This window comes from Neoarius graeffei, chromosome 19 (genome assembly GCF_027579695.1).
Source record: "Neoarius graeffei isolate fNeoGra1 chromosome 19, fNeoGra1.pri, whole genome shotgun sequence".
In the NCBI taxonomy this organism is placed as follows: Eukaryota; Metazoa; Chordata; class Actinopteri; order Siluriformes; family Ariidae; genus Neoarius; species Neoarius graeffei.
In genome coordinates this window covers 44,182,698-44,201,558 of record NC_083587.1, presented here as the reverse complement: position 1 = coordinate 44,201,558, position 18,861 = coordinate 44,182,698, and the positions used below count along the sequence as shown (strand labels likewise).

The following is an 18,861-nucleotide window of genomic DNA, read 5'->3' as shown; positions in this document are numbered from 1 at the left end:
CTGGAGCCAGGTTCGTGACGTCACCTGCGGAAGCGCCAGCAGGCTGTGCGAGCTTTGCACGGTTTCAGTGCACAGCCTGTGTAGACCAAGCGCTCCCATTTCTCTCTCATTGTCCGGTCTTTTGGGAAACGATGAGTACGAATCCCATCAAGATTGGTGTTGCTACACCTTCCTACAATACATCTGTTAACCATTTTAATAAAGCAGCTAGAGATAATGAGATGAGAAACATATCACAATGACCAAATTTCAGAGGGAACTAAATTTCACCGATTTTATGAAATCGAAAGGCCATCTATCCATCCATCCATTATCTGTAGCCGCTTATCCTGTTCTACAGGGTCGCAGGCAAGCTGGAGCCTATCCCAGCTGACTACGGGTGAAAGGCGGGGTACACCCTGGACAAGTCACCAGGTCATCGCAGGGCTGACACATAGACACAGACAACCATTCACACTCACATTCACACCTACGGTCAATTTAGAGTCACCAGTTAACTTAACCTGCATGTCTTTGGACTGTGGGGGAAACCGGAGCACCTGGAGGAAACCCACGCGGACACGGGGAGAACATGCAAACTCCACACAGAAAGGCCCTCGCTGGCCGCTGGGCTCGAACCCAGGATCTTCTTGCTGTGAGGCGACAGTGCTAACCACTACATCACCGTGCCGGAAAGGCATGCTTGCCAACCCTCCCGATTTCGGCAGGAGGCTCCTGATTTTAGCCTCCGTCTCCTGCCTCCCGATCGTCTCATCTCATCTCATTATCTCTAACCGCTTTATCCTTCTACAGGGTCGCAGGCAAGCTGGAGCCTATCCCAGCTGACTACGGGCGAAAGGCGGGGTACACCCTGGACAAGTCGCCAGGTCATCACAGGGCTGACACATAGACACAGACAACCATTCACACTCACATTCACACCTACGGTCAATTTAGAGTCACCAATTAACTTAACCTGCATGTCTTTGGACTGTGGGGACGGAGGAAACCCACGCGGACATGGGGAGAACATGCAAACTCCACACAGAAAGGCCCTCGCTGGCCGCTGGGCTCGAACCCAGGACCTTCTTGCTGTGAGGCGACAGTGCTAACCACTACATCACCGTGCCGGAAAGGCTTGCTTGCCAACCCTCCCGATTTCGGCAGGAGGCTCCCGATTTTAGCCTCCGTCTCCTGCCTCCCGATCGTATTTGTTAAAAACTGGATAATCTCCCGGTTTTGGGAAATCCCTACCACCAAGTTAAAAATACTCCCGATTACATCCAATCAGAATCGTATGAGAAACACTGCTGACGTCAATTGATTTTTAACCAATCAGCGAACAGAACGACAGTCACTGCCGTAATGTAGGATTCACCCAGGCTATCCGACATTTTTTACAAGCAGTCATTCATCATGGCCACTAAACCAAATACCAAACGGCAAAAATATGAATGCAAATACCAGGTTGCATGGGAGAATGAATTTCCATGGATAAGCAAATGTTCGACCAGCCAGTTACACATTTTAAGGTAAAGATACCTTAAATCAGAATATAATCGACATTTGAGTGTGAAATTAACCTAGTCTTCCGTTCCATTTCAGAAACAAACTGTACAACTTCTAAAGTGTTTAGTGAAATTTTGCATGACAGAGAATTTGTTTGGTGAGTGTATTTGAATAGTGTGGTAGCGTCTTAGTGCTATTTTGAATTTATGTTTGAAAGTTAAGTGAATTATCTGGAAAGTGATAGATTTTGATCAAGTTTTGAGGTTTTAAGTGAAAGATTACTAGTGAGTGTATTTTGGTAGGACTGAAATTTTGCATCCGAGTGAATTTCTTTGTGGAGTATATTTTGATAGTATGGTAGTATTTATAGTGCCATTTTTAAATTTTGTTTGAAAACTTTCAGTCAAAGTTTGCAAATGAGCAAATTCCTCTGATGCATTCCGATAGGATTTGGATGGTATTTCTATTGCTTTTTAAAAAATCTGTTGGAAAGTGTTTAGTGAAAGAGATGCATTTTAGTAGTACGAAGACAGTGCAGTATTTATTTAATTGAGTTGTTACTATTTTGGTTAAATCTTATATAAATTTAATATGATATAGTTCTTTGTATTTTTACATGAGCTTACAGAAGGAAAACACATTTGATGCAATCCAATAATACTTTCATTCACTGTGACTATTTTAAGAAATTATAAGCATTCTTCTAAAGCATCACTTGTGTTATTTTCTGTGGGTCTCTGTATGTATACAATATTCAGGCAGGAGATTTTTCAGCTCAAAATCTGATTTAAGACTTCCCTTTCATTGTTATTATATTAAACGTTCACTCTGAGCTCTCTCATGCCTGATACATGAATCCCATAACCTATAGGAGCTGATGGAACAATATCAACAATTCAAAAACTCTTAATTGTACGAATTTCAAATGGTTTGCAATTAATTGGGATCCACTGTTTTTATCATTTCAACCGTGCATCATACCCTCGTCCAATTGAAAATGTCGTTCATGCACTTTTCTCCCCATGAGAATTTTGAGAAGTTGGCAAGTATGGAAAGGCCGTCTAGCTTTAAAGTGCCATTCCACCATTGGATGTATTCTTTGGCATAAAATACAATATATTTTATGACAACATGACTAGACAGAGAAATCTTTTAGCTTCAAAATGATATATCAAACATAATTTTTTGACAACGACAAGTATATTAATTTTGCGACCAAAGTCACCTACCCTTTTAATTTCCGCGCGGTAGTGAAACGTGATGTCATTGGCAGGTTCCCCTTCTTGTGTACCACGTCACGTGTGACGTGGCACAGATTATCAGCAATGGCGGATAGAACGCGATTTCCACTTGTCGATTGCTGTGCCGATATTCACCATCGACCGTCTCCTTTAGGCATCACTTGCTATTTTCCTTCGCTTCTTTTCCGAAGCTGACAATCGCATTCTATCTGCCATTGCTGATAATCTGTGCCACGTCACACGTGACGTGGTACACAAGAAGGGGAACCTGCCGATGACATCACGTTTCACTACCGCACGGAAATTAAAAGGGTAGGTGACTTTGGTCGCAAAATTAATATACTTGTCGTTGTCAAAAAATTATGTTTGATATATCATTTTGAAGCTAAAAGATTTCTCTGTCTAGTCATGTTTTCATAAAATATATTGTATTTTATGCCAAAAAAATACATCCAATGGTGGAATGGCACTTTAAGCAAATAGAAAAATGAACGTCTTGACAGTCGTACCTACACTCCAGTCCAGTAGGTGGCGGTAATATACCAAACGGTTCGATGACAACTGCCTCAAGTCGAAGAAAACGATACTGTTTTGCGCATGCTGAATGTGTGTTTACCATTAGGTTTTTAGTGTAAACCGTTTTAAGACAGACCCAAGTTAATTTTGGATATCAAATACGTTAGTTTGATATTTGCCACATATAGATATATCCAAATCTAGAAGGTGTTTCCTTCAGACTATCTTCGCGAAATGCGTCTGACTGCACGAGTGCTGATTTCTCACGGGCGCGTGGCTCGGCGGATGGGCCTCGGTCCTGAGTCCCGAATAAACATGCTTCGGAACATCCTGACGGGTTTGGTTCGACATGAGAGGATCGAGACTACACGAGCCCGAGCCGACGAGGTTAGATTTTACGCTGAAAAGGTAAGAACTCATGACTCCAGCCAGCCTGCTAACTGCTTAAGATAAATATCCCAACACTGACCAGTGTCCTGTCAGGCAAAAAGGGTGTTACGGTTTGATATTTATCCGGTGTCATAATTTGATCAAAATACAGTACCAGGCCTTTTAACTACATAATTTGGGCTACACCCGGTATTTCTGTGCTGTGTTTAAAGGTCATAAGCAAGGGTCGGAGGCGGAACGTAGAATATCAACTTTATTGTCTAGAAGAACGACCCAAAAAAGCGAATTCAATCTTCCTGGTGTCTAATTTGCACCCTAAAATTCAATAAAACGGTTAAAATATACTGGTTTGCACAAGTTCCGAAGGTTTGTTTAGGCCAAAAAAAAATAGTTTCCGATTATCGGCGCGTTACCGGTTTTCGTGTATATAAGGGTTCAGATAAATGTAGCAGTTAAAAGAAACGTAGAGATGTTGATAATCATGCACCAAGCGAAACACCAATTAGTTCTCAACTTGTGCATAAAACAACAAAAACACTCTACAGCTGGGGGCAGCCATTTTCTAAATATGTAAATTGTGGAATCACGTGGGCATGTCGTCACCGGTTTTCGTAGAATCACGTCATTCTTTAAAGTGCATATCACGGGTAAATTCAGGAGCAAGATCAGTGTAATTCTTCTATTTTATATTAAACTTTGGTCAAATATCTGTCACATTTTGTGCAATTTTTTACCTTGCACAATACCAGAAAAATTCAGTTGAAATCGAGCCATTTGAGGCGAATTGGTCCGCCTCTGAAAAAACTTGCCATTTGGATTTCCCAGCAAACATTGATTTTCGTGACGTCACGTGCGGGACGCCTCCCTCTGAATCCTACGTCAGCGCTGGTTTGTTTATGAGAAAACGACCTGGTGGTTTTCTGCAAATTTCTTCAACGTTATCGCGTGATTATTAAATGGTTAACAGATGTATCGTAGGAGGGTGTAGCAACACCAATCTTGATGGGATTAGTACTCATCGTTTCCCAAAAGACTGGACAATGAGGGAGAAATGGGAGCGCTTGGTCTACACAGGCTGTGCACTTAAAGTGCATATTCTGGACCAATTTTTTTTTTTTTATATGAAAGTATGTCCCTTTACACACTCATCCAGAAGGGTAATTTTGCACAAGGCCATCTGTCTACAGCAGAAAAAAATAAAATAACAAAACGCGTCTGGAAAAATCCCAAGGGAGTCTGGAGCCAGATTCGTGACGTCACCTGCGGAAGCGCCAGCAGGCTGCGAGAGCTTTGCACAGTTTCAGTGCACAGCCTGTGTAGACCAAGCGCTCCCATTTCTCCCTCATTGTTCGGTCTTTTGGGAAACGATGAGTACTAATCCCATCAAGATTGGTGTTGCTACACCCTCCTACGATACATCTGTTAACCATTTTAATAATTATGTGATAACGTTGAAGAAATTTTCAGAAAAACACCAGGTCGTTTTCTCATAAACAAACCAGCGCTGACGTAGGATTCAGAGGGAGGCGTCCCGCACGCGACGTCACGAAAATCAGTCACTACGTTTACATGCACATAGAGAGAATCGAATTTCTGCCGTTGCTCGACTGAAATCGAAGTTCAAAATGCCATGTATACACCTTAATTCGGCTGAAATTGAACCGAACTTGATTTCTCGGAATCGAGCTACACGACCTAGTTTATGCGATTTCTGCCGAGCTACTTTGTGCATGTATACCCTATCGAGCTAGTTGTCGAGCTACTTCCGGAAGTGACGAGTGACGAGACCACAAGCGGGAAACACAACAGCCTTGGTCGGCATGACAACAGTAGTAGCGAGCAGCAGAAGAGGTCAGGAGGAACAAACGAAGAAGAGAAAATGGCGATGTAGAGCTCTCTGAAGTGTGGGTGGAGCACAGAGGACGGCAGGACAAAGCTTCTGGTACTAATAGGCTTTTTATTGTCAGACTTTTCAGTTTAACAGCTACTTTTATTCTTGAGAGAAAAACACACGCGCGTGCTGTGTTCTAGTCCCAGGATGAGCTCTCCCCTCTGCCTCCTTAAATAGGGTGCGGTTACTGGGAAGACACACAAACACAGGTTAATTACCGTCAGGTGAAGTGATTCTGCCACTCACCTTCCCTGGCTCTGCCCTCCTGTCAGACCGGCGCTTGACCACGCCCCCACTGCCACAGGCAAGCAGAAACGTGCACTTTTGGAGCAATGAGGAGACAGAGTTCATGCTCATTCAGCTTAAGGAGTTGAATATATTAAAATTCATGGACGGGAGAAAAACGCGCAATGGAGAACACGGAACTGATAACTTTGTTTACACTCTTGAATAGCTCTTCTTCATGACGACAACCGGAAGTGTACCAACACGATGGGGCGTGTTGCGCCACCTGTGGCTCGGGTGCACAATGCACCTCACACAATAGCCCGATTTCATTGTGTGCATGTAGGATTGGATTTCTCTGGCACTCTGCTGGGACCTTCCGCTCAATTACCGACAGCAGCTCGATTTGGATGTGCATGTAAACGTAGTCAGTGTTTCCCGGGAAATCCAAATGCAAAGTTTTTTCAGAGGCGGACCAATTCGCCTCAAATGGCTTGATTTCAACTGAATTTTTCTGATATTGTGCAAGGTAAAAAAATTGCAGAGAATGCAGAATGTTAGACATTTGATTAAAGTTTAATATAAAATTGGAGAATTACATTGATCTTGCTCCTGAATTTACCCATGATATGCACTTTAAACTGTGCAAAGCTCACGCAGCCTGCTGGCGCTTCCACAGGTCACGTCACGAATCTGGCTCCAGACTCCCTTGGGATTTTTCCAGATGCGTTTTATTTTATTTTTTTCTGCTGTAGACAGATGGTCTTGTGCAAAATTACCCTTCTGGATGAGTGTGTAAAGGGACATACTTTCATATTAAAAAAAAAAATTGGTCCAGAATATGCACTTTAAAGTTCAGTCATCTATGGTGTATCTGGTGGGCTTGTCACTGTTTCTTCTGTTCCTAAAACATGTTTAACAATCACGAACAAATGAACATCAAAAACTGTTTATTCAGAAAATAAAATCACGTGCAAATCACATGAAAATACAACTGGATATCGTCTGGCAAGTGCCTTTACAGGTTGACACTGAATGACTGCATGTCATTTGTTCAGGGACATTGTGCTTGCGGGCTGCTTTGCAAACTGACACTCTTATCAGTGCAGTAGGATCTGTACTTGTGTCTTTTCAAGGCAGGACAGTCCTGCAACGATAAGTAGATAAGGGTTAGGGCTTCTTTGAAAATAAAAATTCAACATGAAAGAAGGACGTTGACAGCAAATGGTGTTAGTGATATAATGGACACGTCCTATCTGGGCATCCGTAGAAAGAAAAAAAATGCCTGGGCACTTCCTGTGGACCACGTGCTTTTGTTGTTATGGACTTTCTCAATGGAAGCAGATGACATTTGAGCTGCTCTGTTCCAAGTTGTCAAATATTAATAGGATTACATCTTTTTTTGGGGCGGCACGGTGGTGTAGTGGTTAGCGCTGTTGCCTCACAGCAAGAAGGTCTGGGTTCGAGCCCCGGGGTCGGCGAGGGCCTTTCTGTGCGGAGTTTGCATGTTCTCCCCGTGTCCGCGTGGGTTTCCTCCGGGTGCGCCGGTTTCCCCCACAGTCCAAAGACATGCAGGTTAGGTTAACTGGTGACTCTAAATTGACCGTAGGTGTGAGTGTGAATGGTTGTCTGTGTCTATGTGTCAGCCCTGTGATGACCTGGCGACTTGTCCAGGGTGTACCCCGCCTTTCGCCCGTAGTCAGCTGGGATAGGCTCCAGCTTGCCTGCGACCCTGTAGAAGGATAAAGCGGCTAGAGATAATGAGATGAGACATCTTTTTTTGTGAAAAGTTATAACAAATTGACCTATAGGCAAAATTATATTAAATACCATTGTATTTTGGGCGGCACGGTGGTGTAGTGGTTAGCGCTGTCGCCTCACAGCAAGAAGGTCCGGGTTCGAGCCCCGTGGCCGGCGAGGGCCTTTCTGTGCGGAGTTTGCATGTTGTCCGCGTGGGTTTCCTCCGGGTGCTCCGGTTTCCCCCACAGTCCAAAGACATGCAGGTTAGGTTAACTGGTGACTCTAAATTGAGCGTAGGTGTGAATGTGAGTGTGAATGGTTGTCTGTGTCTATGTGTCAGCCCTGTGATGACCTGGCGACTTGTCCAGGGTGTACCCCGCCTTTCGCCCGTAGTCAGCTGGGATAGGCTCCAGCTTGCCTGCGACCCTGTAGAACAGGATAAAGCAGCTAGAGATAATGAGATGAGACCATTGTATTTTAATACCTGACTTGACACAATGTGGAACATTTTTCCAAAAATGACGTCTGCCAGACCACAGCTGTCAAAATGACCCCTGATGTTGGTTGACTGAACGCGCATGCGCGAGAAAAAAAACGTGAAACGGAAATTCCACGAAAACAGGTATACCACAAAAACAGGTAATGGCACTGTACATGCCTTGAAAAATTAGGGTAGGGATTTTTTTTTTTTAAAAAATGTTCCCATGGCTATCACCACTCTCTTTTCCCCCATATTCACAATAAAATACCCACCCACCCAGCACTCTGTTTGAATGCATGTTTGCAGGTATTCTGTTTTCAGAAATAAACACTAAAGAACACTTTTCAAAGATGTATTTCGACCCATACACAAACTTCTCACACTGAACATGTGTGTTGAACTGTAAAGATCAGCTGTTCAATGTCTATTTCCCATACGGCCTGTACGGTCTTTTATGCCTTTTTGAAGGCACTTGTCACATACTTTAATAACCGTGTGGCAGCGGGGGCGTGGCCAAGCAGCAGTCTGTGAATGGAGGGCGGGGTCGGGGAAGGTGAGTGGCGAAGTCATTCCACCTGCTGTCGGACTGTAATGGTTCCTGATGTGGGTGGAGCACAGAAGCACCGCAAGCGAGAGTTGATGTTTACACACAAACACTTTATTGAGCTTTTCAGCTTTCTTTCTTTCTTTCACTCACATGTGTTGTGGTCGGGGAGAGAGCCCCTTTTCTCTGCTCTATCCCTGTAACCAACACACACACACTAATTGACAGCAGGTGGAATGACTTGGCCACTTACCTTCCCCAACCCCGCCCTCCATTTCACAGACTGCTGCTTGCAGGGCTGTGGAATAGAAATTACAAAATCCGAGGAAACAGTTTTAGCCTGGGCCCCGCAGGGCCCCAGAAGCTGAACAGATTTTGTGTATATTGATAGATTTGAAGCATCTCCTGAAAGCAAATATTTTCTCAACCATGCCATTTAATTTGAACTGTTTATTATTATTATTATTATTATTATAATAATAAATTGAATATTTAAATGTGAACAAGATGGTCTACCTGGTAATCTATAGTTTGACAGCTTCAATTTCACCAATTCCGCATGTTTTTTTCCTTTAACATGGTCAACCAAACGCGTTCTTCCACCAGAACCGTACTTCACATCCTGATGGCACAAGATGCAGTAAGCTTTCCCCGGTTCTTTTATCTTCCGTATGTGCTCATTCACTACCGACTTTAAACTCCAGCCATCGCCAGTTCCATGGATTTTTGATGCCATTTTCCTTGTCAAATGTTTTTGACATCGTCGGTCTCACTGTTCTCCCTCTGAACGATGTCCCTCCGTGACACGGACATACCGCGAAATTCTCCTTTTCAAAACCGTTGATATCGAAAGCGTGTTTAAAGAGCACAAGATTCGCGCCGTGGTTTGTAAGCATGGCGCAAATGCCGTAAACCGGTCTGTCATTGTCGCAAAGGAAACCCCCCCCCCCCCCCCCATTTTTATTGCAAAATTAGATGATTTACTAAAATGATATTTTTGGCGGCCAAATTCGCGGAATTCCGATAAACAGCACATTGATACTGAGCTCCGTATCAATGCGCTGCCGAAGCGCGCAGAAGGTGTTAGTACGCCTGTCATTATAGTGCGGACTTTCCATAGCATAGAAAATCGCTACGTTTCAATTTGTGTAACTGAACTTGTTTCATGTCACTGGTCATATAAACCTATGTAAACAGGAAAAACGCGGAAGAGTTTGGTCGCATCTAACTACAGCCCCAAAAAATACCATTGGCCATACTGAGCCTAGCTACATTGCTAACAGGAGTGTTAGCATTGTGTAAAATTAGATGATTTACTAAAATGATATTTTTGGCGGCCAGATTCGCGGAATTCCGCGGATTTTTCACAGCCCTGTGTTTGGCCACGCCCCTGCTGCCACAGACTGTTTTAAATCTTTTTCTCAGACCTGGTTTAACACAGACAGAGAGACATTCTGACACCACAAACTGAGGCAAGAAAGTGTTCGGGGGGTATTACTGGTGCCCCCGCAAGAGTACTCAAACTCTGACAGCAACACAGTGAGTGCTGTTTGTTGTCGGTGTGTCAGCCGATGCTTCGTGTAGATTATTTCTATATTTACTCTAGAACTACTGGTACAAGCTAACAAATCTTTAATGTCTTTTAAATGTCTCTCTTTCTAACGACAATTTGTTTAAGACTGGGCTTGCGATGTGCAAGACACGCGTCTTTCAGCACACAAACCACCGCCACTTTCGTTGCTTCCTGTTAGAGGTAATCACGCGTGTGCGTACAATCGGCCGTTTATGATGCGAGAGACACTCACGCTATGCATAACATACGGACGTTGGTCTATGATCAGGGACAATCATGCTATGTGCATCGCATGAACATTTTGTAGACTGAGAGGGGGTCGGAAAGGCCCAGGGGGGGTCTGTCGGGTAACCGGAAACAGGGTATCTTTTTTGTTTGGCCTTACATCTCACTTATGCGCACTTTCACCGCCAGGGGACCGTTGTTGTGACGTCATTCAAGCCAAACAGACTGGGAGCAATTCTGTGTTTACTTGCAAACCGAGCACACGTGTACGGACTCTGGTCGTGAGAGGTTGTGTAAAATGTCTGAAAGCGATAGCGACTTTTGAAGTAGGAACTCTCCAAATTAAATATCGAGAGGTGAAACCATATGTATGAACCTATGGCCCTTGCGAAGCAGTCGGTGAATGTGGCTCACTGGTTTGACCGTGCAGCCTCGGAATCGGACAGCGACTCTGCCGACTCTGATCGCGGTGACGCCGGACCTCAACAAGACTTGCGCCCAAACGATTTATCCTGGTAATTATGATAAATTCTTACTTTCGTCGTAATACTAACTAAGAGCCCTTTTGAAAAATAATTAAACCGCCCTCCCTAGTGGATATAGGTAACGATTACTGGACAGTGTGCCGGTAGGCCACATTAGCCTGCCATCCGTGGCATTTCCCAGTGTCAATATATCGGGCCTGACATCTCATCTCGTCTATCAATGATTTTTTTTTTCTTCAGCTACTGAGCATTTAAATGAAAAAGGTAAAGATGTTTACCTCCAATCTTCTCCTTTTTGCTTGAGCGTTGCTGCACCGTTTATTCTTTGACTGCTTGATTTTGTGTTCGAATTTTGTCGGAACAGCGTCAGGTTTGAGCCTTCTCTGTCCGACACTGACACCTAAACTCTCCAACAGATGGGGATTCTTCAAAAATGAATCATCGTCGAAGTGATCGGAGCACAGAGTGGTGCATTTACCCGGCTGCCAACCCTCTCACTTCACGCATACAATCCACTCTCTCCGCCTCTTCTCCTCTTTCGGAAAAAGATAAAAACTTCTTCCTGAACTGGTCCTGTTGTTACAGTTCACTGCACAATAAGGCATGGTTTTTCTTTGGAAACTCCCGAATGCACGTCTGCACTCAAGCCGAACGGCAACGCAAATAAACGGACTCAACTCAGACGATTTGTTTGTCTTGAATGACGTCACGCGCCGAGTGGTCACGAAAATTGCCAAGCAGAAATTCGCCGTGATCCACACTAACTTATTTTAATTATTACTTATTAACAATACTTCTTGGGACCTGAAGAAAATTACAGAGGGTTTTTTAACATATAAAGTTTCAAATGTGCATAAACTGAAAACCTTTGCCTATGATCTTTAAACCTGCTGCCTTTTTAGCTACAAAGTTATGAATAAATAAAGAAATCTATGAATGTTATTTTTACCTTTATTGCAAAATGTTTACAGCATTAATCCCTCTTGATGTACATGACAAAAATAATTAGAATACAGTTAGTTAGTATTTAAAAGATGTGTTGGGGCCTGAGGAGAGCCTGGAGGAGAGGAGCCTGGGAATGAAAAAGCAAGTTCTGCGTTGTTGCCATCAAAGAGACGAACCTGTAGCAGACCTGCGACACAAAAGGTTTTTCAGTCACATCACAAGAATCGGCAGCGCAATTTACAGTATGTAGTCGGGTAAAAGATCTTAGTTTAAATGAAAGGCCAGTGTCTAAGACTATCGTCAACAAGAGGACCAAGCTCCAAGTCACTGATTCCACCCGCGCTTACACAACTGTGTGGATTTAAGATGCAAGCTGTATCTTAAATACACACAGTTGTGCCCTGAATAGCTCTTTTATTTGGTCTTTTACCTGAGTTAAATCATATGACAGTAGGTATCAGAGAGATATTGCAGTTGAGGTCAGTTAATGTGGGATATCGGGCTATTTTTAGGTTTTTAAATGATACAGGAATTGTTAGGAGAATTTAGCGCAATAAGGGAGTAAACATTCTGGTTCACACTCCAGTCCAGAAGGTGGCGGTAATGCACCTAAAAGCTGTTTGCCAACCGCCATAAAACAATATAAAAGAAGAAGAAAGAAGCTTTACCTAATGTGAAAATCCCGCTCTGGTCATTGGTACGCGAGTCTCGCTCCTCCACGAAATCGTGTCGTGCCGATCGCCGTTGATGGAGAATTCGTGCTCTGCGCGAGGCTTACGGCTAGCTCGACGAACCCGGAACAGCATGGGAATGGGGGAATGGTGCCGATTTCACATCAATTATGAGAAATGCATGCTAATTTCAGTGTTTTTAAAGAAGAAAGTCAAGACATTGGGTTTTATACAGCCAAGTTTATTTATTTTTTTTTACTTTTGGTAGCATATTTTGGGCGCTTCACCTTAAATAGGGCGCCTTTTTAATTTGGGCGCCTACAACGTCATCTGTCACAGGTTTCATGTAATTGAAAGGCTTGAGTACTGTGCAAAAGTCTTAGGCCCCCTATTTTATTCTTACAAACTTTGTTATAGATTTTCTATTTTATGACTTCTGCATTATCGAGTCAGTACAAAAACATTTTCGAGTTCGTTTTCCAGCACAAAATTAAAATGTTCCAGAAAAATTTTTTGTATCTGAGCAGCATATTCCATAAGGAATATGCTTTTCAGATTAAAAAAAAAAACACAGTGAAGGCTATTGGGTTTTGGTGCAAAATGAAGAAGCGAGTGTGACAAAAGATACGTTCACACTGCAAGGCTTAATGCTCAATTCCGATTTTTTTGTGAAATCCGATTTTTTTGTGAGGTCGTTCACATTAACAAATATATGCGACTTGTATGTGATCCTCAGTATGAACGAAAAGCGACCTAAAAGTGTTCCGCATGCGCATTGCAGGATACGACGACGTCACACGCAGTGAGCATGGCCAGTGTTTACGGAAGTAAAACCGCCCGGTTGCGGTATGACTCATCCAATCTAGCTTGAATAGCTGTATCCCCCCAAATGGAAATCAGCTCCCTAACCTCTGCGTCCTTCCATTGAGAAGATTCAGAACCTTCACAGCCCGAAGCGTCCCTCGCATTGATGTCATGCGCAGGGGCGCAGATACGTTTTTTGAACTGGGGGGGGACAAAGCTGCCAGCAAACCAACCCCAACATGCCTGTCAAACTTGTTGTTAGTAACCATAGCAACCAAGCTCGAGCTCGCAACCTGTGCAGTCTGCGCAGCTCAACCAACCGAATATCAGTCTTTGTTTTGTTTTATGTGAATTGTTGCAACTATATGTATACACTGCTGTGCACCTCAATAAACCGAATGGTAATTAGTCTTTTGATTTTTCCGTGAGGTTTGCCTTATGCAAAGAAAGACAGCATAGACGTTTTTTCCTCCCTATAAGTGGGGGGGACCGAACGAGGTGAATTTAAATATGACTCGTCCCACCCTCTATCTGCGCCCGTGATTATGCGCCATGTTGTTGTAACTTTTTTTGAGAGACCCGCCGCCTACTTCAGCGCAGAATAGTGACGTTTGTGGCTTGTTGATGACGTGTAAGTCGGATGAATGCGACCTGGCGGTTCAGACTGAAGTCGCATATGAAAAGAGCGGATAGGAATCGGAATTAGCACCACATATCCAAACGGCCTGGGTCGGATTTGAAAAAATCGGATCTGTGTCGTTCATATTGTCAATAAAAGATCGGATACAGGTCACATATGGGCGAAAAGATCGGATTTGAGTCACTTCAGCCTGCAGTGTGAACGTAGCCAAAGTGTCCAGAAGAACTGTGGCTGGTTCTGTAAGATGCTCAGTAAAACCTACAGCTCATTTCCTATAAAACTGCACTCATTGTACCGGAGATACTTTTTTTTTTTTTAAAGTATATTTTTATTATAGTATATTTTTATGTTGAAACATCCATCCATTATCTATAGCAGCTTATCCTGAACTACAGGGCTGTGGACAAGCTGGAGCCTATCCCAGCTGACTATGGGCGAGAGTCGGGGTACACCCTGGACAAGTCGCCAGGTTATTGCAACCATTCACACTCGCACCTACGGTCAATTTAGAGTCACCAGTTAACCTAACCTGCATGTCTTTGGACTGTGGGGGAAACCGGAGCACCCGGAGGAAACCCACGCGGACACAGGGAGAACATGCAAACTCCACACAGAAAGGCCCTCGTCGGCCACGGGGCTCGAACTATTACAAGAATTGTAATTTTATGTCACGAACACAGACAAATGGAGTGATCGAAACAGTGAAATGTCCCAGTGCTGTTATACTAAATGTTAACACACTTGGAACAGGACTTGACAAAAAAAAATCTAAATTGTGGACTGAAACAAACTATTGTATAGTAAAATTTGAAATCTTTGATTGTTGTGGGTTAAATGTTGCTTTTCTCTCTCTCTCTCTCTCTGTGTTGCCAGTTAATTGACTATGCCAAAAAAGGAGATACTAATAAAAAGTCAATGGAAATGGCAGATTTTTGGCTTACGGTAAGTACTGCTTATTTATTGTTCACTTTATCTGCTTGCACAAAGCATTTGACGCTTGCACAAAGTGGAACTTAAACATAATAAATTTGGGCGCCATTCTCCCATTCACATTTTTTTTTTTGCATACTTTCAGTAACGTGCCAATCAACCCCTCAACACTTAACTTCAGAATGAAGGTGGCCTCATGAAAGGCGTGATTTATTTAAAATAGCAGTAGACTGAGTCGCAACCTCATGTATTTTGGCTGTTGGGGAAACGGGAACGTAGACTTCTGCATTTACCATGTGGATGTCATTGAAATCCGTTCAAACCACGGGCCAGACTCTCATCTCATCTCATTATCTGTAGCCGCTTTATCCTTCTACAGGGTCGCAGGCAAGCTGGAGCCTATCCCAGCTGACTACGGGCGAAAGGCGGGGTACACCCTGGACAAGTCGCCAGGTCATCACAGGGCTGACACATAGACAACCATTCACACTCACATTCACACCTACGGTCAATTTAGAGTCACCAGTTAACCTAACCTGCATGTCTTTGGACTGTGGGGGAAACCGGAGCACCCGGAGGAAACCCACGCGGACACGGGGAGAACATGCAAACTCCACACAGAAAGGCCTTCGCCGGCCACGGGGCTCGAACCCGGACCTTCTTGCTGTGAGGCGACAGCGCTAACCACTACACCACCGTGCCGCCCGGGCCAGACTCTGATTTTGAAAATAAATGCAAAGGGAGAGCTTAGCTGGGTTGCGAATTGCATCGAAGGAAGGCGTTAGTTTCTATGTATGACATAAACCCAACAGTAAAGTAAATACATCACATGACACATTCTGGCCCTGTGCGAATGATTTAATGTGGTTGGAAAGCTGTTCGTTCAGGAGTCTGTACAGGTGGATGATGGCTGGACGCGCTGCGCATCATCGTGCCCCAGTTTATCCAGACGAGGCTAGAATACTCGTGACCATCTTCTTTGCGCTTGACGAGCTCTTGTCCGTTCCCCCCCCTTTCTCAGGAGCACAAACATATAGCAGGCATTTTGATTTAGGATTGTTAAGGCATACCAAAAGGTTGGTTCTCTACTCCTCTTAATACATGTTTTATTCTATTCTAAGTATTCTAATTATTTACCAGGTTTGTGTACAACACCATGTGATGTGGATTTTAATTTTTTATTTTTCCCTGTTTAACATAATAGGTTATTGTAGTTTAAAATGCTGGCATTTGTAAGCTTTGTACAGTAATGTTAAAAGTAGGCCTACCACTGACTTAAAAGGCAGTATGGTTTTTCGCCATGTGGTGGTGCTTGATTTACTGCAGCCCTCAGAAGCACATACATGGAAAAAAAAAGTCAAGTCAAGGGCAAAATGTGCATAAATGGTGTTAATGCTCAGATTTTGGGTTTGTTCCACCTGCTATATCTAACTGCCTTCATGGTGTGTACTGTAAATCACTGACTTAAAGTGCATATCACAAGTAAATTCAGGAGCAAGATCAATGTAATTCACCTATCTTGTATTAAACTTTGGTCAAATATCTGTCACATTTTTGCATTTTTTGCAATTTTTTTTTTACCTTGCGCAATACCAGAAAAATTCAGTTGAAATCAAGCCATTTGAGGTGAATTGGTCCGCCTCTGAAAAAACTTGGCATTTGGATTTTCTGGCAAACGTTGATTTGCGTGACGTCACGTGCAGGATACCTCCCTCTGAATCCTATGTCAGCGCTGGTTTGTTTATGAGAAAACGACCTGGTGGTTTCCTGCAAATTTCTTCGTTATCGCCTAATTATTAAAATGGTTAACAGATGTATCATGGGTGGCACGGTGGTGTAGTGGTTAGCGCTGTCGCCTCACAGCAAGAAGGTCCGGGTTCGAGCCCCGTGGCTGACGAGGGCCTTTCTGTGTGGCGTTTGCATGTTCTCCCCATGTCCGCGTGGGTTTCCTCCAGTTTGCCCCCACAGTCCAAAGATATGCAGGTTAGGTTAACTGGTGACTCTAAATTGACCGTAGGTGTGAACGGTTGTCTGTGTCTATGTGTCAGCCCTGTGATGACCTGGCGACTTGTCCAGGGTGTACCCCGCCTTTCGCCCGTAGTCAGCTGGGATAGGCTCCAGCTTGCCTGCGACCCTGTAGAACAGGATAAAGTATCTAGAGATGATATGAGATGTATTGTAGGAGGGTGTAGCAACACCAGTCTTGATGGGATTAGTACTCATCGTTTCCCAAAAGACCGGACAATGAGAGAGAAATGGGAACGCTTGGTCTACACAGGCTGTGCACTGAAACCGTACAAAGCTCGTGCACTTTAAGTGAATGGGAGAATATGCAGAGACTGAAAACCCCATATTTGCATGCTTTTTTTTTTTTTGCACACATGGGAGAATCTTGCCTTTGGGGAACTGCTGCATTGTAGAGCGTAGAAATGTTACTTGAAAAGTATACAATAAGTTTTAATGGATTTAATACATTTATTTTTCCAGGAGAAAGATCTGATTCCTAAGCTTTTCAAAGTACTTGCTCCGAGGTTCGAACACCAGTCCCATGGATATACACTCATGGCCCGTCTTCCAAACAGGGAGAACCTGGACCGTGCTGCTATGGCTGTTCTGGAGTATAAGGGCAATCCATTCCCCCCCTTGTATCCTGTGAAACGTAACAGTGAACTGAACCTGGTTAACCAACTTCTAAAAGGGTACAGAGAAGAGAGAGCCCAACTGAGTACAAAAATTACGGACTCATAGGTTATTCATTTATCATATTACACTGTTTTGTCTAACATTTTTTTGTTTGGTGTGGGAGAGACTGATTTACTTTGAGACTTGCGCCTTCATCTACAGCATGAAGATACAGCCTTCTTTTCTTTTGTAGAAAGGTTTGGATACGTCATGCCTATTTATTTATCATCTTTCAAACTTTATAGTAAGAAATTTAACTGAATAAATGTATCCAATAATCTTACTGATTTGTGAGTCTTGTTACCTTTTGTGCTGGATATTTTATTGTCTTGTAAACACAGTGTTGATCCTGTGTGCCACCAAAACAGCTCAAACCCCTTGAGGTATGAACTCTTCAAGGCTCTTTCTTGCATCGAGCCAGTAACCCACTGACATCAAACTGTTGCATTATTCTTTATGCTTTTCCAAGTGTTTCCTCCTCAGGAGGTGAAAAGCATGCTTAGTTTATTGAAGGTCTGGTGACTGTCCTAGTACCCTGTCCACACTAGGGATTTTGTACCGATACGGTACTACTTTCGTACCGCAACACCTGTCCACACTAGCAACTATACCGGTACTGTAGCGGTATAACTATCAGTACGAAACCCACAAACGTATGGGTTTCGTACCGGTACAGTATCGGTACTGTAGTGCTTCACTGTAGTGTGGACAGATGAAGCGGTTCTGTATCGATGCAAATATAATGCGCAAAGTCTCGCACCTCAATCGATGTCTTTGCTGAATAAAATACTGAAGAACGGAGATTCGTTTGTTTCTTTCTCAACTGCCTCGTGCGTTTTATACGATTTGACTGAATAAATGACCACCAGAAATACAGACTCTACATTGACAACAAAAAGCACACACGCGTTTCATCCGCCATATTCTCGGAAGGAAGTTACTCGGTAACCACGGAAACATTTCGCGCACGCGCATTTCAACTACCGTGAAAGAAAACCGCAAACATTTCTCGCTAGTGTGGACAGATGCACTAAACTGTACCGGTATATATGTGAACACAGCTTTGGTCTAAAACCTTCCAGTTTTTCCCCCCTGATGAAGCCTTTTGTTGTGTTAGCAGTGTGTTTTGGGTCATAGTGCAGCGGATAACTGCATATTTCATTAAAATCATTCAGATGGTGAAACAAACATCAAATTTGGCACAGATACTCTTCAGAGTCCTGTCTTTCTAAATAGGGCATTGGCCACACAAAAAATTCAAAATGGCGGCCATTTTTCAAGATGGCTGCTGGTGAGTGACAAGTTTAGGTTCTTCGTGTAATATTTTTCCATGTATTTGCTCTTTTAGTATTTTTTTGCCCTTATAAGCTCATTTTGTGAAACATATTTT

At 43.3% G+C, this 18,861-nt stretch overlaps 1 protein-coding gene across 2 annotated transcripts; it reads left to right on the top strand.

Moving 5' to 3' along the window:
• The first annotated feature begins 3,304 nt into the window (after nt 1-3,304).
• Nucleotides 3,305-17,754, top strand: mrpl17 (mitochondrial ribosomal protein L17). Of its 2 annotated transcripts, XM_060900122.1 has the most exons (3): nt 3,305-3,653; nt 14,733-14,801; nt 17,277-17,754. In XM_060900122.1, the coding sequence occupies exons 1-3, from the start codon at nt 3,480-3,482 to the stop codon at nt 17,535-17,537; spliced, it is 504 nt and encodes a 167-aa protein (XP_060756105.1). In that variant the 5' UTR covers nt 3,305-3,479; the 3' UTR covers nt 17,538-17,754. The 2 variants fall into 2 exon arrangements, with proteins under 2 accessions (XP_060756105.1, XP_060756106.1); XM_060900123.1 differs by lacking the exon at nt 14,733-14,801.
• The last annotated feature ends 1,107 nt before the right edge of the window (nt 17,755-18,861 follow it).

What these genes read in the sequence shown, in the direction of transcription:
- mrpl17 (XM_060900122.1), top strand. Translation starts at nt 3,480, where the DNA reads ATGCGTCTGACTGCACGAGTGCTGATTTCTCACGGGCGCGTGGCTCGG. An exon ending in TTAGATTTTACGCTGAAAAG is followed by an intron (nt 3,654 to 14,732) that starts GTAAGAACTCAT and finishes CTGTGTTGCCAG; the next exon opens with TTAATTGACTATGCCAAAAA. An exon ending in TGGCAGATTTTTGGCTTACG is followed by an intron (nt 14,802 to 17,276) that starts GTAAGTACTGCT and finishes TTATTTTTCCAG; the next exon opens with GAGAAAGATCTGATTCCTAA.